This window comes from Haemorhous mexicanus, chromosome 6 (assembly GCF_027477595.1).
Source record: "Haemorhous mexicanus isolate bHaeMex1 chromosome 6, bHaeMex1.pri, whole genome shotgun sequence".
NCBI classification, from domain to species: domain Eukaryota; kingdom Metazoa; phylum Chordata; class Aves; order Passeriformes; family Fringillidae; genus Haemorhous; species Haemorhous mexicanus.
The window spans coordinates 2,924,278-2,950,290 of NC_082346.1; the positions used below are offsets into that span (position 1 = coordinate 2,924,278).

Below are 26,013 nucleotides of genomic sequence, written 5' to 3' on the forward strand. Positions count from 1 at the left end.
GAGCATGCATTGCTAGGTAGCCACAGCAGTGTGACAGCCAAGAGAAGAGACTCTGAGTCTGCCAAAACCCCTAGTTTAAAGAGATGACATTATTTGTGCTCAAATTGTTTTTCTTTCTTTAAAGCTATGGCTTTAAAACAAACACCAAAGAAAAACAGAAGTCAATCAACTGAACTTATCTTCACAATTACACTCCACAAGTTTCTGCCAGAGGCTAACCAAGGATAATCAGTGATTTTTCATGTTGCAAGTTGCCATGGGTATTGGCTTTGTGTTGCAAGGGTTAGGCAGCAGGGGTAGCTTCTGTGAGAAGCTGCTAGAAACAACCCCCATGTCTGGCAGAGCCATTGCCAGCCAGCTCCAGGATGGATCCAGCTCTGGCCAAGGCTGAGTCCATCACTGATGGTGGCAGCATCTTTGGAATAACCCTTTGAGAAGGGAGAGAAGTTACTGAGCAACAGCAATTCCATCTAGGGAGAGGCCTGAGAACACATGAGAGCAGCAGCTCTGCAGACAGCCAGCTCAGTGCAGGAGGAGGGGGATGCTCCATCCATGGGGAGGCAGGTGCTCCCCTGGAAGTCCATTCCCCATCCCCCTCTGCGGGGATGAGGCAGAGGAACATCAGGAGTGAAATAAGCCCAGGGAGAAGAAAGGGGTGGGTGGAAGGCATTTGGTTTTACTTCTCATTACTCTGATTTAACAGAACAAATCAAACTCATTTCCCTGAGTAGTCTGCTTTGCCCTCAGCTCTAACAGGTGAGTGATCTCTCCCAGCCCATATCTAGACCCACAAGCCTTTCATTATCTTCTTTTCTCCCTTGTCCAGTTGAGGAAGGGAGTAATGGAGTGGCTTTGTTGGGCACCTGGTGTCCAGCCAGTGTCAAATCTACCATATCATACTATTGGAAAATTAATTTATTTGCAGAGACCTAGAATAACATCCCAGTATTAAAGAACTTCTAGAAAGACCTACAAAGTTATGTTAAAGTACAGAGGCCTGTATCCCACCCACTTTTGCTTATCAAAAAAAGGACTAAACCATTTGTCAAGATGAAATAGAAGCAATATATAACAAAACCAAAGTCTAACACCACTTTTTTTTTTTAAGAAACAACAGGAAACATCTCAAACCTAAGAACAAAAAATATGAAAATTACAGCTTAAGAATGTGAGTACAGAAGTAAGAAGACTTCTTTTAATATTCAAAATTTCATTGCTAAAGTTTATTGTAATTATCGTCAGCCCTAACTCATCACATTTCATGCACATGATGCATTCAGAGCTCTAGGAAAATTCTATCTCTACTATTTAATTAGGTCTATCTATAAAATTACCGTGCTGAGCTGTTTTACCTGTCCAAACAGCAGAACAAGCTGATCTTCTTTTAAAGCAGGTTTTGAGAATTACAGGATTTTTGCATACACTGTCCCTATCAATAATTTAAAGTATAAGTAGAGGCATTCTGTCATACCTCATGCAAAATTGAACTACACAAATGCAAAACTGCAGCAAAATACTGAATGAGAAACAAAGAATTGACGTGGTCCTTGAGCATGAACTCCTTGAGAGCATGTGCACTGAACTGCTCTATCATATGAGAAATTTATCTTTGCATATATAGCATAGCTTTATTCATGATTTTGGTTCATAATGCCCTCACAGGAAAATTCCTCATCCCCTGAAAAGGCTAAAAAATAACCAATAAACAACTTCATTTCTCCTATTATATAAATTCCCAGTGCTGACCAGGTTCAAAAACACTACTTATTGAAGAATATTTGATTTTTATTCACATGGCCTACTTAAAGTTGATAAAAGAAGTCCACAATATCTATCTGCAATTGCATATAAAAAAAATCAAAACCTGACACTGTTATATGACAGTTCAACAATTGCAAGTTAGGAAGACAAATCAGAGACAGCCTAATGTGGCTTATCTTGTCTTTTCTGATGATTTAACACTCTTTCAGCCTTTGTGGACAGGGCTGTAGTCACCTTCTTTCCAGTCTCTTCACGAAGGGCCATCCTTAAGACACAAAAGCTCAAGATTCCCCATATTCCTCCACTGTTCTACTCTAATTCAAATTACATTTATGAAGCAGGCATTTACCTTAAATCAAGGGGTTCTTTAAGGTTAGTTTGTACCTTATTCCACACATGTCAACAAGGCTGGATTGTTTTTCTTAGATCTGCCTATGAATAACAGGCTTAGGAGTCAAGAGATGGCATGAGATGTAGATCAGTCCTTGATTATCTTTTTATGCCAAAAGCTGTTTTGGTTGACACCATCTGATTTACAAACTATGTCAATTTACTTTATTACTGTATACTGTTGAACATCACCAGAAAAAAAAGCCTGGCAAGCATACACCCAACATATTGCAACTCCTGTAAGCCCATCTATATTCTTGGGAAATGAAAAGGGGGGAAAGCATATCAGTTAAAAAAATTAAAACAAAACAAAGAAATCCTGAACAAACAAAATACCCACATTAAGCTTCCACATCACTCACTTTCCCTTACTTGCCTTTCTGGGCTGAGGTGTGCCACCTTCTTGGGCTTTACACCCATGTGACCAATATTTGGCATTTGAATAGCTGAATTATACACTTCAGCTTATGAAGTGCTGGTCTAGAGCTCCTTGGAGACCAGTTTCCAGCACATTTGGCTTTGATGCCAACACAGAGAAATGCACAATACACTTCTCAAGAAAAGGAATGCTCAGAAAGACTCAGGGGAACTGTGGACACTAAAACTGCTGCAGACTGAATAGTTCCTCCAACATGAGGAGACACAGGTCTCCAGGTTAATGGAAGCTCTACTACACACTTCAGGCTTCCAGATTTATGATTGCTGCATTCACTTTCCAAGAGAAAGCTTGATTTGCCCCTACTTTACACCAACATATTTCAAAGAAGTTAAACTATAAAACCAGGGTAATAGAACAATGAACCAATCCTACTGTCTTGCAATGTTCATGCTCAGAATACATTTAGTAACCACTGATCCATTTAGGAAAATACAGTAAGAAATACACCTGTTAATCACCAAATACCCAACTATTCTTGTGGTTTGCATCTCTATCTCTACCCTGTCTGCATGCTTTGATTTACTAAGTATTCTTGTGCAATCATCAGAATCACCTCTCAAGGACACATTTCAAACAAGTCTCTCTGCCATAATGAAGACAATATGCAGAAAATAGAGAATCTATAAAATAATCAGTGTACTCCTGAAAGGAGACATATCTAAAATATTTGCATCCTAATACACACAGACATCTTGCTCTGCCTAGAGGGAGAACTTCTCTAGAAATCAATCTGTTGGACAAGGAGACATCTCCCTTCCATGTACTCAATATAAATTACTTTTAGCATCTTTGTAATGTGTAAATATACAATGGTATAATGGTATGTATCTAATATGGAATGGTAGAACAGGAAAATACCCTCATTCTATACATGAGTGCACTGAAACATAGACAGATTAACCAATACCACCAAGACAGTGTCTCTGCCCAAGATCTAAGCTTTTAGACTGGGCATGACTGAAGCTTAACTGCCTCTCATACTGGGTCACACTCCCTCTGGAAAAAACATGACACAGAATTGTCTCTTGCAGTGAAGATGATTTCTCACACACAACTTTTATAAGCAGAAGTTAACACTTTATTTGCACTTTTGTGGAGATGCAGCTCTATGCCATACATACAGTATTTGCCATGCCAGATGCATTTTTGAAACTGCTGAGATATTTAGCAGAACATGAAAATTAACTTTGAAAATAAACTAAATGTCTGCTCACATTAGGATACATCAGCCAACATGGACTGATCAGGAGGCACCACTGCCTAAAATTCTGAACCATAAAATAGACTGCAACTCAACAGTCCCTACAGAGCAGCACACCAAATCATGATATTTTCAAATTCTTCTGTGTCTAAAATACTAGTAGGTTACTAAAACAGGAACATTCCTTCTTCTATTTGCAGGCTGGATATGAAAACCCTGAGGTTAGCTCAGCTGGTTAGAGCATGGTGCTAAACAACACCAAAGTTAAGGGCTTGATCCTGGCACAGGCCACTCATTTAAGAGCTGGACTCTGGTCCTTGTGGGTCCCTTCCAACTCAGAATATTATCTGAAATTTGTGAACACACACAGCCCTGAACTGCATTAAACAGGCTTTTAACAGATGTTTAGAGTGTGAGGGTATAAAAGCCATGGGGTTCCTTTGCTTGGGATCCCTCCTCAAGAGGGAAGCTCTACATTTCCATGTAGAGAACAGGTGTTGAATTCATCACACCCAATTTTAAATGTCTCAAAAGTTCATACCTACAGTGGAGCTAGTTCTCTAGACTCATTTAATGAAGAGACATAAGTGTTTCTAGGGTGTGATTCATCTTACAGTAAATTATTCACTCTCTAAAGGCCCCTCCAACAGCTGCACAGGAGCCCTTCCTGACATCAGGGTGAATCATCAAAACAGATTTTTGCAATTCAAAGCCTGATGCTCAAAAATTACACTCTCCTGCAACCATTCATTACCCTGTATACATCCATCTGGATCTTCAGATCCTTTAAATACACTGAAGGGCATAGAATAGTTCTGTTCATGGCAGTCTCTGAAACAGCACTCTCAACTTCTGTAAAGAAAGTCAGAGAAGGAAGCTCCCTATGTTTTGCATCAATCTTTTCCCTAATCGAATTTTCAGAGGTGTGGACCACCTTTGACCCTTGCTATCATCTCCAGCTGAGCCTGCAAAAACACAGAACACCTCTGAAATAGCAGATGAGGCCTCCTAACACACCCATGGTACAAAAATAACCAGCTGCTTCAAAGAGTTTGTCCAACATGTTCTCTGAACCCACCTGCACAGAGAAATTGATTGCTCATATCAGTTCCTAGCTTTAAGATACAGTATTGGCATTTGTCTTTATATTTCCAAAGAGATTCAGAATTTATTTTAAAAATAAATACTAAGGTATCTTTACATATTTCTCTTTCAACCCATTTTCTAGGTGCTTCCCAATGAAAATGTGGCAATACCAATGTGATTGGATTTTCTTGATCGTGTTTACAGATAGGATGCATTACTTGACATGTATTCAGTTCTGGAGCAACTTCAACTGAATTATTCATTCAGTTTCCAGTGTTTTGTTGGAGGGAAATTTTGATTTTTTTTTTTTTGGTGTTATCTCCTCTGCCATAGTATAGAAGTTCACAATCATTTAACAGACGAAAGCAATTTAGATTAAAATCTTGGGGTATGAGGGAAGCCTTTTCTTATTAAATTTTGAATATACAATGGTAACTGTCAACCATTTAATCAAGTTATTCTTCAGCTTTGGGAGAAAAAAAAAAATATGTGTCCAGTAACAGCATATGTCAGGTAATAAACTCAAGAGTGCATGCTCAGTTTACATTCTCTTCAAGGTCTGTCACCCAAATGATTTCACTGATTTTCCTGTATAATCACAAAGTTAATGTGCCCAATTTTTTACTTTCATTATTCCAAATACAAATCTAAATTTGAAAAAAAAAATCCATCTAAATAAAATTCTATTTTAAAAATCTTTTTTTTTCATTCAAGAAAAATTCAAAGTAACTAACAAACAGGAGGAAACTACACAAATGCAAGTGAAGATGGCCACAAGAGCACGTTTTTACTGTCAGGTTTTGGGAGTTTACTCTCCACACATCAGTTGTGTAAGGGTGAATTCACAGGAATATTATCTGCCTGTGCAGGGATTTTGTTACAATATATATTACACTCTTCAGTTTCCTACAAACTTTTCAATTCATTTTATCAGAATTTCTTAAGCACTAAACTAAACCAAATCATTCTTATTGACCCAAAGTAGAGGACTGGACCCACGAAGGGCAGAAACACATCTGTCAGAGTTGCCTCTATGGCAACATTCATCTGGAGAAAATCTACCTGAGGTAGATTCCAACACCTTGACAAACAAGGTCAATATTATGAACTTTACTTGCAAATGACAAAACAGATACAAATGGTTCCTGACAACAGTGTAAAGAGTGCCTAAGCCCTAACAGCCTGCCTACAAGGCTGCAATGTTTACCCATCTTCATGTAACAAAAACAGCACTTCTGAAAGTGTGAAAAACCCAGAAAACAGGCTGAGTCAGACTTGAAGCAGAAATAGAATTTTGGCCATTTGCTTAGGATTGTCACGAGTTACACAGAAAAAAAATATATGCCAAACTCTGAGGTCAACTGGATCTTACATGTGATGGATCCAGAGTAGGGCTTTTAGTGTCAAGACAGCTGGTCTGATACCCAAACATTTATCACATTTCTCAGCTTAGGCAACTGCTGCTTTTGGCTAGGACAGAGCTCATTTTCCTCAAAACAGCTGGTATGGCACCTCGTGCTGGATTTGTGACCAAAAAGGGTGGGTACCACTCCTGCGCTGTAGCTGATGCTCAGCAGTGCTTGCACTGTGCCAGGGCCTCTTCTGCTCCTCACACTGCCCCACCAGCCAGGGGACACAGCCAGCACAGCACTGACCCCAGGGACACCCCACGCCACACCACATCCCACTCAGCAACACAAGCTGGGGGAAAGCAGAAAGGGGATGGGGATGTTTGGAATTACAGCATTTGTCTTCCCCAGTGACCAAGCCCTGCTTCTTCCAGGAAAACAGCTAAACACCTGCCAGCTGATGGGAGATGTGAATCAATTCTTTGTTTTGCTTTGCTTTACCTGTTAAACTGTCTTGATTTCAACACACCTTCCCCCACCCCTGCACTTGCATCCTCCCAAATCCCTTCCCCATCCCACTGCAGAGGCAGCAGCTGCGTGCTGCTCAGCTGCCCAACAGCACCAAACCACACTGCAACCTTGTTCTTTTAGGTAAAGCTGAGCTCAACAGCACGTGGCTCCTGGCCCTGGCATTGCCCTCAGAACTTGTACATAATCCACAGGTAGCAGGAGCACACACGAATACTTGTAAAAGGTTTGGTAATTTTTTGCCATATTCAGCAGAATTTAAGGTGGTGTCTAGGTCAAAAGAATTCTTCCACTGAAGTGCTGAGGTGAATGTCATCTGCATATACAGATTTTTCTTACAAAAATCAATGTGCTCAACTTCTATGGATTAATGTGAATTCAGGACTTTAAACATCTCCATACAGAGCTGAGAGCTGCATACATCAAATGCCACTTTTCAAACAAATATCTGACTTTCCAAAGGCATTTTAGCATCTCTTTATCACTTGTGAGCAACTATCACTATCTGGCTACCAGAGCATACACCACAAAGCAAAGGTATTTTATGATGCACACAAGTATCCACTACAGTCAAGGAGACAAATACACTTATAAAAGGGGACAATACTAAAACTCACAGGGTCCCTAAAAGACACCCTTTAACCTCAGCAAACTTTGAAGCTCAGGTTCTGAACCAGAACACTGAATAAAGCAAACTGTTAACCAGAAAGCTAAAAGCACAGCACACTCATTTGTTACCATACCAAGTATCATAGCAAAAGCCAATCTCAGGTCAACAAAATACTCAGAGTACATCCCAGATGCAAAATATCATCAAACCAAGTCTGAGCAATTAAAAGCAGATTCTAGAAATAAGAGGAAGAAATTAATTCAATGGGTTCTTTCAAGATATAAAAAGAAAAAAAGCTCCTCTCCCACAAATTAAACAAGAAACCCTTAGAGCAAGATACATCTGAGATAAAAAACTGTATTAGAATATCTATGAAACAAGTAGTAGCCAATTAAGCCTATCTTACAATCAGAAAGCAAAAGAGGAAGAATATGCATCAAAATGTGCACAAAAAAGGTCTTGCAGCAAAATGAACCCCCAAATAAAATGCTATCAAAACAAAGAGGTAAAACCATGATTAAATGACTAAAGCCATCTCTATTTTGTAATGAATTAAAACCAAGATTGTTGTCATCATATTGCAGAGCTCTCATTCCTTCTCAGTGATTTCTCATGAGCAGCTCCTCACAGCACTGACTTCTTCTTCACAGCCAACAACCCCAACTCTTCACAGCACAGCCAACAAACCCCATCTCTCTCCTCACCCAGCTAACCCACTCTTTTGTAGAATCTTCTTACTGGACACAGCTGTGGCCTGTTAAGGGCAGGCCTGTTCCTAATCTTTGGTGATTAGTACAGCTGCAGCTCCTCAGGTGTGAGACTGCCTTTTGCACTATCTTTATTTCCTTACATTCTATCCCTCCACACATGATTAAATGGCTAATGCCATCTCTATTTTGTCATTAAAATTCTTAAAAAATAAAAAAAAAATTAAAAAAAAAAATTCTAAGATTACTTTTGGGGTTTGTCCCAAGGCATTTATTGAGCAAGAACTGGCAGTTCTGAAACTCTGCTTCTATTCCATCTGCTTGCCACAGAGGGATGTGCTGGTCTCTGGCCCAAGACCTGCAGAACAGGGATCTTCACTCTGGCAGTTACAGAAGCTGAGGCATGATAAGCTTTTACAGCTTTGGAACAGCCCCTCTGCACAAAATATATGGAGCCTTTGTCTTTCCTTTTGTTTTCCCTTTGTCTCAGGCTCCTCTCAACCCCAAAGTTGATTCATCTAGTACAATAAGATAGGTGCAATTGTAAAAAGAATGAGGCTTTTGATTTCAACTCTTTCTGCACTGCTACAAAAGCTAAATTTAAAATTCAGTCAGCCACAAGAAACCTTTTTACTAAACAGCTTCTTCCCCCCTTCCAAAACCACATCTGCTGAGAAGTTAATTGCTTTACAGGGTATCTTGTCACAGGATCATCTCATCAAGGGGTTCATGTCATCACTGGAGGATTTGTATGTAATCATAAAATAAGCTCATCCATATTCCAGAGCCAATTTGCTGCAGTGATGGAAGGCAACTGCAGGCTGAGGATGTCAGGCTTTGCCTTTGCTGCCATGCTCATGCCAGGGCCCTGCCCTGGTGCTGCCTCAGCACTGTGCAAAGGCACTCAGCTCTCCCTGGAGCTGCCACTCCTCTGCCCCATTAGCCACTGCCTCTGTAACACCATGGCCTCATTCCCTGCTCCTCAGCTCTTCCTGCAGGTTCTTCCAGTAACCCACACCTCCCTTCTCCCATGGTGTTTTCCAACTGTCTGGTTTAGTCTTGGTTGTTTGAAAGATAACATTACAGTCCCTCCACACATAACTAATTGGCCATGACTGGGGAGGTGTATGAAACAGACAGTAAACATAGAACAAGCCATTATATTGGTTCTAAAATTAAATTTAGATGGAAACTGCCAGCAGACAGGCAGAAAAGCACTCTGCAGGGACAGCACATTTCTCACAACATCGACACACTGGGGAGGTGAAAGCATGGTTCTGCTCAAGTCAATGAGAATTCTCACTGCAGACTGCACTGGGTTGTTCCCCAGGGATACTGCATGGCACATCTTTCAGACAAGTTTAAGGTAAGTAGCTAGTGTGACAGAGAAAAATTCAGCTTGGGCTGAAAAAATCCAAGCTGCCTTAGTTAGCACAGTGGTAGTTATTAGTTATTTGCTTTCACTATTGATGTGCTGAAGAGGATGCCATTAAAACTGCAGCCCAATTAAGTAATGCAGTTTCCACTGATTCTTTCATTTACTGCCTGGTCTCGGATACAAGGACAAGTTATAGGACTGGCAATTTCATGTTACCTTACTCCTGTGCCAAGGATCAAACTACCAACTTCCTCCTTACTGCTTCTTCCTGTATCCTTCCATTGGCAAGACAGATCACAACAAGGATTCTTCATATCATTACAATATCTAAAGTGGAAGAGGAAGCTAATATCTGAATTCTTTTCCTTTCCACCTCTGAGCACCCCACAAGCCTCCACCTTCCATCTCTGAGCACCCCACATGCCTCCACTGTAGCTATGATATTTTCTGAAAAATCCCTTCCTTAGGATTTTTCCTCCTGAGAAGCTGAGAGGCCTCAGGAACAAAATGTAAGCAATGATTATCTGCTGCTGTGGGATGCAACAGGTGGATCTGGGATTTGTCTCATGTGGTTGTTTCTAATTAATGGCCAATCACAGTCCAGCTGTCTGGACTGTCTCAGACCTTTGTTATCCTTCCTTTTCTATTCTTAGCCAGCCTTCTGATGAAATCCTTTCTTCTATTCTTTTAGTATAGTTTTAATATAATATATATAATAAAATAATAAATCAGACTTCTGAACACGGAGTTAACATTCTCATCTCTTCCCTCATCCTGGGACCCCTGCAAACACCATCACAGTCCACCTTCCACCTCTGAGCACCTCACATGCCTCCAGCTCCTCACAGCCAAGGAACAAATGTGACTGATCCTGCACCACTGCCCTTAAGAGTGCTGTCAGTTTTGTGTCACCCAATCGTGAAATAATGAGAACTGTCAGGTTCTGGGGTATTAAGAAATTCAATCAAGCAGACTCTACCTCCCTGCAGCCAGCTTGAGGATTTTGTAAAGATTGGATTCCTAAAATAATTACCTTCTGGGTAACAGTGCTAAACTGCCAAAGAAAGACACCTCAAGTACTAAACCCCTTCATAAAGCTCTGGGCTGGTTTCAGAGCTCTCAGCAGCCTCAGCCCTGTTTGCTCAATCGCCCTCTCAAGCCCCACCACACTCAGGAGGTTTCAGATCCTTTGGAAAGGCTCTCTACTGTTTGCTACATGAAAACTCAGGTCTCAAGTCTGCTGTTGAATAGTTCAGAGGGGTTCTCACCTGTTCTTTGGCAAAGATCTTTGGCAAAGTATTTAACTAGAATTAGGCTATCATTTTCTCAATTCAGCTCCAATATTATCCTATGAGACTTGTAGTTCTAAACTCCAGAATTAAGCTAACCACTTCAAATGGAAGAGTTCATTTGTTTCTTAGATCTCAGTTAATCTGGCTGGCTGGAGCAAGATAATTGTTTTTACAATCTGAAAGGAAAAAACTCAAAACATTTGCTTTATCTTGCTGACTAAAATTACTATGATCACCTCTCTGTCCATATGACCCCCACACCAACAAATAAAAAAGAACTAGAGGAAAGTAACAGGAGACTTCTCCTGAAAAAACTTCATAGAAAAATATCTAAGTACATTTCAAGCTGTGCAAGCTTAATTTTCAGAGACTGCTCTTGTAACTAACCACACCAATTTAAAGACTTACTGCTTTATACATGTCTACATGTATATTGGACCAATATTTGAGAATTTGGTAATACAACTAGTCACACACTTTTGGAAACTACTAAACCATCTGAGGCTTGCCAGTCTTGATTCAAGATCATTTCCTCTGCCATTATCCTCCTCTCTCTGACACACCCAGAGCATAAAAACACAAGGAATGCAAGATTGCAATGGTAAACATAGCTCAATATTCCTGTCCTGTTGAAGCCACCAACCTGTCTACCAACATCTACAATTCACCAGAAAGCACCACAGATCCCTGTGGCATTCACATTCTCTGAAAAATTCCTTCACCCAGGATTTTTCTCCTGGGAAGCTGAAAAGCCTCAGAGGAAAAGGAAACAATATTATCTCATTTGCTCCTCCTGTGTTTTGCTCATGTGGAATGTGTTTGGAGATTGTTTAACTGGATTCTGCTGTGAGTTGTTTTCACTCTTTGGCCAATCAGGGCCAAGCTGTGTCAAGACTCTGGAAAGAGTCAGGAGTTTTCATTATTATCTTTTTAGCCTTCTTTAAGTATCCTTTCTGTATTCTTTAGTTAGTATAGTATTCTTTATAGTATTAAATATAATATAGTATCATAAAATAATAAATTAGCCTTCTGAGAACATGGAGTCAGATCCATCATTCCTTCCTTCATCAGAGCACCCTGCAAATACAATAAGTCCCCAGTTCTGACCAGGGGAAGGGGGGACCAAAGCCATTGCTGAGTCTATATTCAGCAGTAAATTGGGCTTTGCAGGTACCAAACTCTGGCTCCACAGGTTCCTAAAATTCTGCCCCGAGCTCCTGTGGAAGACCCTTAATCAAACTCCTGGAGAATGACTTCTGCTCCTCTTCTGACAGCAGCAGCAGCTGGAGCAGCTCCCAGAAGGAGCCCAAAGCAGATGCAGATTCCATGCTGAGCAGGAGCTTGTGAGGCTTCTCTGCTGAAGCTCAGTGCCCAGGTGCTGCTTTGATTTTTTTAGATTTTCTAAGCCTTCTGATGTTGACATTCTTGTAGAGAACTTTCTCACACACTTTCTGTAAATAACACATTATTTTACATTATTTTATGAAGGAGGAGAAATTTGATAGACTGTTAATTTGTCCAGTGTCATTGGAGAGGTGGCACTGTCACCCTCCAATCCACTGTCACTTTTAGAAAACTATAAATGTTAGAGTCAGAAAATAAACTTCCCTTTTACTCTTCACCTTGAGAGCAACAGTGTACACCTGTGTTCTTTTGTATTCCACAGCAACACCCAGGTACCTGTGCAAGTGATTTCTGCCTTCTGAGGGTGGGCAAAGGGTCTTAGACAGGTAGGAACAGATAGGGATTTGTTACCTTTTTTTCCTCCAGTACTTTTTCAGCACTTTCATAAATACTCATGCATTCTCACAATTCTCTCAATGCAGTATTCAAAGGAGTTCAAATTCTTTTTTTGGGATTAATAAATAAATTTTCATCGTAATTGGGGACTGGATTAAAACATATCATTCAGTCTTTGGTCACACCCATACCACCATTCTGCTGATGCATTAGCTATTCAGGGAAGAACCCTAGCTATTTAAAAGCTTCTTTGAAAAGAAAATAATGCTGACTGTATCCTCAACACTTCCTTGCAGTTAACTGCAGTAACTGTGATGATAGAGACTGGTGGCAGCTGATGTGGTATGCCAGCTGGAGATCTCCCTCATGCTAAACATTTTACAGCCTTTCTTCCAAACAAAAGGAAAAACTAGTAGGTGACAATGAACCAGTCCACAATACCACAGTTCTGCAGTTGGGTGCACCCATGATGCACAATTTCACCACTCTACCCAAGTAACTATTTCTCTGACAGCTTTTGCTGCAGCTTGGAGAGCAGAGAAGCAATCTAGGTCACAAACTCATATACAAATAGCGAGACTAAATTACCTAGCTGCACAGCACTGTCACCACACCATTTTCCCTCTCAAGAGAAAGTGTTTTACAGTAACTAAAGCAGCAAATCCCTCTTTTAAATACATCCCTTAACCTTCTTTAAATTTATTACACTTTAATTAAAGTCACAGAACTTTGTTTAGATCAGTTGAAAACCTCAGGCTGGCACCAGAATATCTAATTTATAAGAACTCGGACGTCTTGGATTCCCATATTTGGAGGATGTTACTTTAATTTATTTATTTTTCCAATTAAAAAGTTCTCACTGCTCATGCATTTTTTATTCCCTAATGCGCTGTTCTAACATAAAAGAAGCAGACAACATGTTTTTTCAGTTGGAGACTACTTCCAAGCCTGCTCCAGTTTTATAATCTATTCTCTTATGCTCTTACCAACCCCCTCCATCAAACAGCTAAGAGTACCCATCAAAACCACAGGCTGCATTCACAGCAAAAGGCACTCCAGCACAGATCTTCACTGGAAGAACATTAATTTTTTCATCAAAACACCCTCCTCTCCCTTCTGTGCTCACAGAGTTCAAGTAAAGGAAGAGGGATACTGTCTGAATAGGTGAGTACCTTTGTAGCAATATGGCTGATGATTAAAAAAAACAAAACAAACAAACAAAAAAAGAATAAAATACCTTTCAGGCTTACCCCACCAAATTAATCAGCTACACTGAGAACAACTTGGAATTTCTATTTTGCAAACAGATTTTCAATAAATACATTTTGATACAGTACCTGCCACCTCCTAAATTGTAGGCTCCATGCTATTCCCTCACTCTTCTCAACACCATTAAATGCAACATATTTCTGTGCTGTTACTGCCATAGGGGACAAACAGCCCAGTGGACAGTCAGGTGCCTGACTCCACAGCTAAAACTAATTCCCAGAGAAAAAAACCATCAGATATTGTAGGACTTGATAGCCTCTTGGGCTTGCAAATCTCCCAACAGCACAGGTATGAACAGAAGCCCAAGCTGGGAAAAAGCATGGCAGAGTTCATTTGATCATACATACATATACAGAAATATCTATTGGTACTACTGGTTACTTAAGGACAATGATGTAGTTGCTCTAGCTGAATCTAAACATTCACCAGAAAATCCTTGACAACCCCTTTTTGCCTAGAGCAGGGAGGCACAAATCCTACCAAAAGCAGGAAAGTTAATTTCCGTGTCACTTTGAGCCCAGGTTTTACTTGTGCATCAGTAGGACATTCATAATTAATGCAGCCTTTTCATTTTCTAAGCCTTCAGAACCTTACTAGACTGTGAAATGCATGTTAGCAAGGGCACCCACGGCTTCCCACATCCGTTTTCTGAGACACCCCTGGCTAGAGGTTACTGTCTAGCACAAAAGCTCTTCAAGACAGTAAGGAGAGTCCAGTGATGCTCAACTGGTTTCTAGTCTGGATTCCAAGGTATCTTTTTTTCTGTCCCATGAAGATGGGCTGAGAAATTTGGGGCTGTTCAGCCTTGGGAAAGCTCCTTGCTCAGATGACTTTCTAGCACCTTCCAGCTCCTAAAGGGGCCACAAGAGAACTGGAGAGGGACTTTGGACAAGGACACAAAGTCATAGGACAAGGGAAAATGGCTTCAAATCAAAGTGGGGTGGGTTTAGATTAGATAAATAGGAAGAAATTCTTCACTGTGAGGCCCTGGCACAGGGTGCCCAGAGAAGCTGTGGCTGCCCCCTGTGTAGAAGTGTTCAAGGCCAGCTTGGATGGGGCTTGGAGCAACCTGAGATAGTGGAAGGTGTCCCTGCCCATGGCAGGGGATTGGAACAAGGTCATCTTTAAAGGCCCTTCCAACCCAAACCATTCTATGATTCCTGAGTCAGCAGTTCCAAGCTGCAACATCAAACTCAGCTACAATTCCCACTCCTTGTTCTTGAAGGAGCACTAAAAGGAGCCAGTAAGATGCAGCAGGAGGTGATTTCAAAAGGACCTGTGCTTGGGCAAATAAACCTCATTTGATACATATGCTTCCCCCTCCACATGGCATCTCATTAGAACAGAGACAACAACACTGTTTTAAAGGTGATGCTTCAAAGCACTACAGGTCTTTGCTATTTCCCAAGTACTTTTTTCCCTAGCCTACCAAGGTCTGAAAAACAAAGCTGATTTTAAATTGAGTCCAAAAGATAATCAAGTACAAATGTCAAAGCAATTTTACAAATCAGAGTAATGTGGGTGATAGTCAAATCTACTTTTTCTCTTCTCAGCCCTATCTGTTTACAAATTAAAAGCTTCTTCTCCAGGGCTTTCTGATCAACTGCAGTTCTCGGAGGCCAGAGTGTCACAGTATGAATCCTGTAGCAAAACCAGGCTGTGACTGGATGTTTTTCCCAATGCAAACACTTGCAATGCACTCTCAGGTACAGATTAACTTTAGCAACACTGCATTGACAAGTCCTTCGCTCACAACAGCCTTCCAAATATAGAACACACTGCCACAGTCCTAAACAAAAGAAATAATGCAGGTATGCAAATTCAGCCATGTCTGTAAGGAAGCCATGTTGCCAGCCCCTAAAGAAATACAGTAGAAATTCAAGTCATTAATTTTGGCAGTCAATTTTTTTTTCTTTTCCCTTTTTGTTTTGCTGGCAAACAAAAAGCTGAGAACTTTAACTAGATATAGGTACACAGGAAGCTAAATTCTTGTTCTGATGACACCAAACCTCTGCAGGAGGTGGGACAGGTAAATATACTGACTGCACTCATATCCTGCTTCCTCTTGTTCATTCAAGTCTGCAGAAGCTTCACTTCTCATTGGGCATCCTGAACCAGCCTAAAATAGTGACATTTACACCTAGAGTGCACAGCTCTTCACGTGGGACTCAGCTCACACTCCCAGCTGCAGCTTCCCTAACATGAAGGCTGAGGGTTCTCAGTGGTGCTCAGAAGTACCCCTCATTGACTTGCTCTTCATTTTCAAAGCTTCGACATTTATTGCACTGTCATGAGAAAATGCCATGATAAACAAGATGTTGACTCCTTTTCTTAGTGCAAAGATATAAAAGGTTTTAAGATTTAGTCAAAGTAACACCAACATTCACAAAATTCTCTAATTAATTGAACTGTGATGCTACAGCTGACTCAGGACTTCCTGGTTTTTTTCCCCTACCTCATTTAAACTTCCACTATGATCTGTCCTCAAGTCATGCTTGCAGAACTATTTCCATTACTCTCCCACAGGAGTTGTCATAAAATACACTCAATACATAAAATACACCACAATGCACAGCCAAACACAGACACCTCAGTACAGATTTATGCTGGGAGCAACCTTAGGATGTAGCACCTTAAGGGACATGGTTAGAGGGATCAGCCCTTTTTAGGACTACCTGACAGAGATGGCTGGACACATTTGTCACCTCATCTGACATTCATAATTGTATTTATCTATTTCTTCTTGTTACTGTAAAGAAAATCAGGTCACAACCATGACTCTGTGCAGTTCTCCTGTCCCTGGAAAGAATTCTGCACCAGTCATTTTGTGTTGTCTTCATTTTAAATGCTGTACAAGAAAGCAGCCAGCTAAACAATCTGCTAAAAAGGGTCCACCCAAAACACATTTGCTGTCCAAAAGAAAAAAAATCAAATTAGATAACAAGGAACCTGTCCCAAAACCCAGTATGTCAATAAACAAAGAATAAAGCATTCTGTTGAAAGCAAAGAAATAATATAACAGATAAATAATGGAAACATAAATAAATCAAATGTATGAAATTAAGAGAATCTTTGCAAACTGTAGATTTCATGCCCCAATGAACTTAAAATTACTCTCAGCATTTAATTGCTTCTAAGGTCCAAAGAAGGTCCAAAAAGCAACATTCCATCAGATTAGATTTTTCAGTAGTTAATGGAGTTGAAGAAAATGGTTGTAACATTCCTCTCAAAACAGTATCTCATAATTACTTGGGTCAAAATTCAAACTTTTTCAAATGATCCTTTAACTCCTATAATACTCATCTAGCTTTATTCTGCCTGTCTGAACAAAATGAAGACTTCCAAAAAAAATATCTGCTATCATCACCCAATCCATTTAAGTGCCACAATCCCAAAATGCATATGCTGATCCTCTCACTGAATGTGAAGGATTTTTTTTTCCCTTCATTTTGGTGCAATAAGATACAAAAGTAATGGTTTGTTTTCCTCATTCATAAAGACTATTATCAAAGTCCCAATTTCAAGCTCTCTGAATTTCTTCCTCATCAGTTGCTAAGTCTGAAGTCTACATTATATTGTGAGATCAAGTCCCAAGGCAAGAGAGATTCTAGGTTTGCTGATTTTCATTCCCTGAAATCCTGGCAATATGCCATCTCACAACCTTCACAACTTCTAATGGAAAAGACAGAATACCCTTCAGAAAACAAAAAACAATGATTCCAGTCGTGCAAAAAGAAGCCTCCAGGTTTCTCAGAAGTTTCCAAATGCGGCAGCACATGGAAAAATCAGTAAAAACTACATTGTCTGATGATGCAAAATAAAATTAAAGTGTCTCTGATGCATCTATCTATCCTTCAGCTTCTCAGGTATGCTGAGTGAAGCGGTTCACAACAGAACAGACTGCACACCCATCCATCACACTTAAATGCAATCACTGGCAAACATAACTGCTCAGCTACTGCCTAAACTACAGAGATGCATTTAATACTCCCCCATCAGCAATCAACCTTTTCCACATTTGTTCATAATCACAATGAATTGCTCCGTTTTAATACTTTGTTTTCCTTTTCTTATCCCACGGCAGTTTAGCATGCTTCTTGAATGAGATATTTATGGGGTGGGGGGAAAAAATCAAATCTCTTTTCCAATTTTATTTCCAGAACTGAAGATTATTTTTCAAAGCAATCCAGATGACAGAACATGTTTGCTTACCTGTTGCAGTCCACGTGGAGCAGAAGGTGGGAGGCACTAAGGGACACAGCAATCCTGTGCCACTGCCCATCTGCCAGGCGGTAGGGGAACACCTCTGTCCTCATCTTCCCACGAAACCTGTAGTGGTACCTGATCTCATCCCGCAGGCCACTGCTCTCCAGCTCAAAATAGCTGCATTGGAAACATGGAGAATCAGTTCCACTTATGCTGTCTGAAAGAGACTGTCACTTCCTTCTGAACTGGTAAGGCTTCTTTAAACAAATACCACAATCTAAAGAGGTTACTCAGCATGGATTAGCTACTAATTAATTTTTTTTTAAAAGAAGCAGAGAGACAAGGCTATACATTCAGAGCATACAAAACCAGCAATACTAATTACTGAAAACAGCTCAAAGTACCACTTGTTAGCCAAGGAGACTGAAGTCCTCTTTTCACCCATAGAAAACAACAAGAAACCAAGCCTTGTTCTTTTCACCAAAATATTTTGTATGACTGCAGGCTTTGTAAGAAATTGAAAAATAAAGAACGGTACATATATCACTACCACAAACAAATAAAAAGCCATTAAGGTAAGAAACCACCAGGTAATCATTAAATTTGTATTTACTACTTGCAAATCCAGTTAAAAAACCACAACTGTTTATTTTTAGGACTCCCCTACATGCAATTGTGCTTAACTCATTTTCTGACTTTTATTGTTACTGCTGTGATTGTTCAGCTTTACAAGGAAAGGACAAAACCTCTTGGCTGGATTAGGTGTCTCCACATCTGGCATAAACCATCCAACAACCAAAACCTTCATACAGCTGTCAGACTCACAGGAGGGCTAATGAAGTGAGGTTATAATTGGCTTCACAGGGGTGTGGGGGGAGCCAGTTCTTTCTCTAGGATGACTTTAGCCCTTCTAGGGCACACTGACAGTATAAATAGTGAAATCTCCTCTTGGACCTCACCAAGTATTTGCATCATATCCGATCTTTTTCCTGCTGAAATGAAGCTGTGTCTATAGAAACAGGTGATGCAAACCTCCCTTCATAGTAGAAATAGCTCTACAAGAAAGTGAAGATGTTAGATTGTCCAGATAGTCCTTGGCCCCATCTGCCTCCACAGTGTTTTGTTTTTCCCTGTTGGCCAACACCAATTTAACATGGCATTTGAGAGATAGGTGCTGATTTGGGGTAGGATGGGAAAAATTACAGTAATGAAATCCACTTCCAAAAAATAAATGCAACACAAACCAATAAATATTGGAGTGCCAATTTTCATTTTCCACTGCTGGGCAGTACACAGGCCCTAACAGGCTGTGTGCACAGGCATTACATGGGGGCTGTGCACTTCTTCAGGATTAGATCTCACCAATGAAGCTGAGGGCTTCCAACATAACTGGAAAACAGAGTTTCTTGGGTGGAAACTTAAGTGATAAAACACACGTGTAAGACATCACAACAGGCTGGGAAGGGTGAAGACAGCAAGTCTTCACCAGACGTGAAATTCAAGCCCTCCTCCATCCTGCCAATGCCTTGCCATCCTATTTTTCATGCAACATAAAAGCATTATTGGGTCACACAAACCAAAGGCTCGAGCGACAAAGTAAAACACACAAGGAGGTAAAGGTAAAACCAATGCTGAATAAAAACACAGCAGGCATAGGTACAACCAAAATGCATGCAGTACAGAGTGGAAAAAAAGGCTGGTGTCGTGAAGGAATGGTACAAGGGGAGCAGAAAAGGAGGGGTTTTCTTAATAGTAGAGCAGAATGTTGATTAACTACAGCCAACACCCATTAAAATACCTAAATTACATTCACAGGAAATCTGGAGAAGATTTATTATTTCAATACTCAGTAACAATATAGTCAATATCCAGAAGATACTGCTGCTGGTGCTCCCCAGCAAGAAAAGCCCTACAGGAAAAGTACTGTCGGTGATGTCATACTTGAACATTTTGTAATTTCCATCTGCTGTCACAGCCCAAAAGGAAGTGAGACAGGAAACTGAAAAATAAATAAAAAGAAGGAAGAAGTACATAACATTCACACACAAAATATTTGTATGTATAGACATAGAGATATATGGTTGATCACAGAGGCTTAAGAGCCCAAAACCAAGACAATCTCCTGTTGCAGGAAGCAAATTGCTTCCTGAGGTCATTCTTCATAATCTCCAATAGCCACAGAGCTGATCACTCAGCACACAATGATTTCTTTGTTAATGGAAAGGAAACAGTGCAGCCCTGGAAAGGTCAGTCAGATACTGCACTTAATCACATCTGTGCTCTATTAGTTGTACAGCACAGGGAATTGCAAAGCTTCTCACCTGACAAGCTTTAGTGCCAATAGTTACCTCAGGACTGAGAACAGCTTGTTGCTTAGGAATCGAGCTTGTTGTCAATCTCCTGACTAATTTATATAGTACAGAACAGATTACTTAAAATTTCATGTAAAAGCTAGTGCTGACATTTTTATATATGTGCACCTAATGCAGGAAGTGCCACGGGACTGTATCAAACACCGTGTTTTAGCTCTTCAGTGGCAGGGAAAGGAGGGTGACAGCAGACAAATTCTGCACCTACTCTTCATCACCCTTCAACAAGTGCAAATCACAAACAGTCACACTCAGAGAGACATCAGTGAACACCAAACAACATCATCCCAACAAGCAGAAACTACTGGGCTACCCCAACACATCTCTCTCTCTCTCTCTTTAAAAAACTAAAGGCAATGTAAACCAATACTCTTGTGCTGATTTTTTTTTTTTTTTAAAGATGCAGAAATTCACACTGAGACCTTGATTACACAAACACTTCACAATGTTCTCAGTTCAGAAGCTGTCTTTTCTCTACCAGAACAGAAGTCATGTGCAAACAGTTTTCTCTTTTCTTTCCTCCTTCCACTAGACTCTGGAGGAAAGAAGCCTTTTCCAAAGCAATGGCACAAAGGCCATTCACAGTGCACCTGCTCTGCTTCAGAGCTCTAATCTGCAAATTGGGGAATGGAAGACAAATGAGGGGAAAAACAAACTCAGGCAAGTAATCATCAACCGGTGAGAAAATAATTAGTAAACACAGAGGAAATAAATGGAATTATTTTTTTATCGCTATCTCATCTTCAAATGCCATTGTACATTTTTTTATCCACACTAAAACAACAGGTAAAAATGGGGAGGGGGGAAAATTAATAGAAGGTACCATATAAGAGACAGGAAAATTGATTGATCTCTACCAGGTGTTTTGAAGGTACTTTCCAGTATTTTGTCACGAACGACAAGAAAACAGAGGATTGGAATGATTCAGCGTTCCTGAAAAGATTGCAACATCTGAGACCATCTGGATATGAGTATCATGATTCAGTGTGAACTTTCAATGCTGCCATGAAATCCACACCAAAAGGCCAAGAAAGATCCCTGAGTATTGTGACAACCTCTGATTCTGCATCACATCTGCATGCAGCCTGTGTCAGCCTGCCCTACAGTGAGGGTCCTGCTACCCTCCTCCAGACCTCCTTCAGGGAAGAAAGGTGTGAGACACTAATCTCCTCATCAACTTCTTAGCCCTGAGAGGTGGTTCCTTCTTTTATTTGTTATTTCTCAGCAACAATTTATACTTTCATATATTTTAAATAAGGCATGATCAGAAGTTAACATGTATTTTGACAGATAAAGTTCTCAGAACACATGGATTAAGAAGCTTGATTTTTGTGGAGCAGCAATACAATTTGACCTTGGCTGAAATTCTCCCACTAGTAGAATTTCCCTGTTTGCTAAGCATGTAAATTACTGCTGGCTTCTTTAGTACAATTATAGAATTCAAATGCTTTTTATAGGTCTATCTGCAGTCTCTCATTCAAACCCCAATGTATAAGAGAAAAACATTGCTAAATTCAGACTGATTTTATGCCTATCAAAAAAAGTTGGGATATTTTAAGGTCATGCACTGTGCTTTCCAGAAGGACAGTAATATTCCACAATTGATTCAAGATATTTTACAATTCTTTCTGACAGTTTTTGGAATCCCTACGTACCTCACACAAAAATATTGTTTGGGGAGGATAAAGCTTGACACAGGTACGTTTAATGACTTTTTTTTTTTTGGTCACCACCATAGTGACTAAACCATACATTTGACTGCTCATTTCACTTCCAGATCAGGAGAGAAAGGTATACTTTCAGTTGGAAACACCTGCTGTGGATATAATGACCAAAAAATACGGAAAGGTCACTATCAACATTAAATAAGAACATGTACGACACCTGAAGCAGAAAAGGCAAAGTATTTCTAGAAGGTGAGTTGGTTTAATCCACCATCTGCAATGAAGAAACATATTCACCTATTCACCATCTGCACCCACAGAAGAGATCTCATCCTGTGGCAAACACCACCACATTTCATTCCAAGATTTTACTGCTGCTAGGTTATACAAGTGGCCAAAGGAAGGCCAGACCACAGACTATGGATCCCAAGACACGTCCCCAGCAAGATCTGTGGAATTGGTGTCCTCCAGAACATCCTTAGGGTACACAGCACTTTATTTCCTGATCTCCACCAACCCAACACCTATCACCAAACACTAAAACATCCCACAATGAAGACAGAAGCACAACTGGGTAAGCAGATTAAATGCTCCTGTAAGAGCTCTAGGAATTAATGCAGAACTACTTTTTGCATTCAATTCTGGCAACCTTCCTCCTTATCACATTCAAACATAAATAAAGCAGAGTTATCATTCTGACTTTACAACTTCCATCATCCTTGATCAAGTGCCAAATGAAGCCCCACAGCCTCTTTCAAGGAGCAGCACCAGCGCTTAGAGCAGATGCTCTTACAGCTACTGAACAGATGTCCCAGGGCAAAGCAGCAGGCACAGATGGCAGCCCTGCAAATATGTACAAACTTGGGGTTGCCATCTAGTCAAAACACTGTGCATCTGCTTACCATCATATGGGAGAAGGTCACAAAGCCACAGGAGTTCAAGGATGGAAGCCCCATCCACCTTGCACGTGCCGCAGCAACGCTACAATGTCGGGCCTCCCAAGTGCTGGGGAAAAAAGTCACTGCCATAAAAATCACACTGTTACTGCACAGAAACTTCTGGAAAATATCTGTGAGTCTGGCCAAGGCACAGTTTTTAATTTTTTTCAATAACAATGCAAATTCAGGAAAAGTCCAGAGATCAGTCATTTTGATGTCATCGGCTGTAAATTATAAATTCAGCAAGCGTCTGAAAAAATCAGTATATTTGGACTTGTTTGTGCACACAGCTTTTTCATTTCACAACAGCATTGTGCTATTTCATGATAAAAATGGCTTCAGGCAAGACTGTGCTTTAGCATCTTTGTAGAAACACTTCTTGATGTATTTAGAGACAGGCAAAAAATCTGCATCCATTATCATAGAGATCTCAGGATTTTCCATCTACAGGGATTCTGTGATGAATCACAGCCATTAATCCTTTGGCCTTTTGCTACTCCTTACCACCAAGTGAGTCTGTATGCACAGTGGGACGCACTGTGTTGGGTGTGCCAAGTGGCTCAGACTGGACAGAGACCTCAAAGTAACTGAGATCTTGTTTTAGCAGTCCTCAGTGCAAAGCAGATCAGGCCAGGAGCAGGCACTGGGCACTGTGCTGCAGATAAGCTGGCAGGCATCTGCCCAAGGCACTGCCCCTGTTGGTGGTGAAGCCATGGTGAGAAAAAGCAATGCCTCTGAAATAAAAGATTCATCTCCTCAAACGAAAGGAAACACTCACTTTGCAGCTGTCACCAGAGCTCTGTGTGGATGCAAAACCAGAACAAGTTACACCTGTCAAGGCAAATATTTCAGTCACTTCCACGGGCACTGCTCCTGTACTCTAGTTACTATAAAGTGACAGGGCAAGATCCCAAGCTCTGAGGCATTAAGCATTGTGAAACACTGGATTTTGAAGAAATGCTCTTAACATGTTCAAGCACACAGATCTACTCCTCTTGAGGAACACGTCTGGTGCAGCAAGAGTCTCGTGTGCCACCACTGCCACTGCCACAGTGGCCCTGGATGGCGAGGCAGGGAAGCTTCCCTAACATCCATACCAACAAATCATTCACAGCTACTTTTTACAGCTGGTTTAAATAAAGACAGAGCCAGAGGCTGCACAGCAAAACCATACATGGCAAATCTTCGCTTATGCAGTGTTACTCACTGCTGTGGCAGAGACTACACACTGATATCACCAAAGTCAGACTGACATCAGGCAGCACAAAAGGTGTCAAGAATAGAAGCATTACCTGTGACAAAGAAATTTGTTGCTAAAAATCAGATTAACTTGCTACAGAGGGAAAAACAAAAGCCAAATGCCATACATTGCATCACCTACTCTATTCCAAAAGTATTCCTTCTATGCAAGCAAATCCAGTATAGCCAAAATGTAATACTAAACACCTTCAAACCTCTCAAGTAAAAGCCTGAAAGTGCAACATCACTGTGCTACTGGCTACCTAAATAAGGTTCTTCCAAACATTTTTATCCTTTCATTTCAAGCGAAAGGAACCAAACCCAGTCAATTAAATGACTTTATTTTTCTATTCAGACCACTCTGAGGACAACAGTAATTGTGTTCTACCAGCTTAGCTTGAAACATTTAACAATAAAAACTCCCACACTGACACCTTCTATTAGTACAGAATATTTATTAACATTTTGTCTTTTGTTCTACCCATCTTATACATGGCAGCTGGGCATGCAAGCTGCAAGGCATAAAGCATTTATGATGTGTTTGTGTACCTGCAACTAGGCAGAGGTCATCCTAATACAAATTTACTTTCCTCTTTGATCATGTAAAGACAAAAGTAACCCCAACATCTGCCTGCCAGGTAGAAGACAGCTGGAGTCAGAGCTGGCACAAAGCAGCTATGTATTTCCATGGCATGTGTTGCGAGGACTGACCTTCAGCATCTTTGTTTTCATTTTATATGTCTAAAAATCTACCTTCACCATGGCTGCAACCTGCCTGCTGTCTAAAAAAAAGGTTTGGTTTCTCTCCTAGTCCTAATAAACCAAGTAGGAAGCACCACACTGCACCTAAAAATAGAGCAGCATGTTAGCAGGCTTCAGAGCTAGCAGAGCAGCAGGACAGAAAAGAGTCTGGCTGGAGTAAGCTGAAGTTATGACTCCTTAAATGTATCTCAAAACAGCAAACCCCCACAAAAACAGCAAAAGAACATGCTCACACTAAACACTTAACCTTACTGAAAAGTAACCTGGCCAAAGAAAATCTCCACTCCAATACTAAGCCACCTTGTACATCCCATCCTGCAGCTGTGGTCACAGGGCTCCTCACCAACAGCCCTTGGCCAAGGTTGGTTTCACAGGCACCATCTGCAATTCACCAAGCATTGCTTTCTAAGGCTAACCTGGGACTCTGAGCTGGCATTAACCCAGTGATCTCTGGGTATGCAGAAGCCTAGAGCTGCCAGTGTGACCAGACAGACCCCAGCAGAGCTCCAAGGAAAGCACAACCCCATCCAGTCCTTCCCTCCCTCATGCTCTTCACTGCAGCAACAGCTCAACTCAGGGGATCCCCAAATTCACAGTCTCTAAATGCCAGATTTTAATAAAACAAGAGGATAACAGCTTTTTTAACTAATGAGGTCTGCCACCTGAGTAAAACTACTCAGTTGAAAAGTATTTGAAAACAAATTACCCTAATTGTGGTGTCCTTAGAAGAAAGGTTCTTCCCTCTAATCTCTGAAATTCAGCAACTCTTCAGTGATTCCTTACATTAGGACAAATTCCACACATTGCAAAACATGGAATATGCCAAAATCATCTTAGGTCTGGACTGGTCAGTATTCTTTAGACACTTTAAGCTGGCTTATTAAGACTTTTCTAATCAGCAAGAAAGGACACTTAATCAGTGGAACAATTACCATCCCTTAGTGAAGAGCAGGCTAGAACTAATAAACTACAAGGATGTAGTAAATCAGTAAGTCCTTGTATGCCTATTTATACATTGCCAACTTGGCAAAAAACTCAAGGTCCATGCATCCCTTAGCTGAACTATCTCCATTATAACATAAAAA

At 40.6% G+C, this 26,013-nt stretch overlaps 1 protein-coding gene across 2 annotated transcripts in view; it reads right to left on the reverse strand.

The window, feature by feature from the left end:
- The window catches only part of NELL1 (neural EGFL like 1), a 300,065-nt gene that overhangs the window by 240,670 nt on the left and 33,382 nt on the right, over positions 1 to 26,013 (reverse strand). For both annotated transcript variants that reach the window (XM_059848303.1, XM_059848302.1), the window contains exon 4: positions 17,963 to 18,133. In XM_059848303.1, the coding sequence (XP_059704286.1) occupies positions 17,963 to 18,133 (171 nt within the window). The remainder of the gene's footprint in view (positions 1 to 17,962; positions 18,134 to 26,013) is intronic.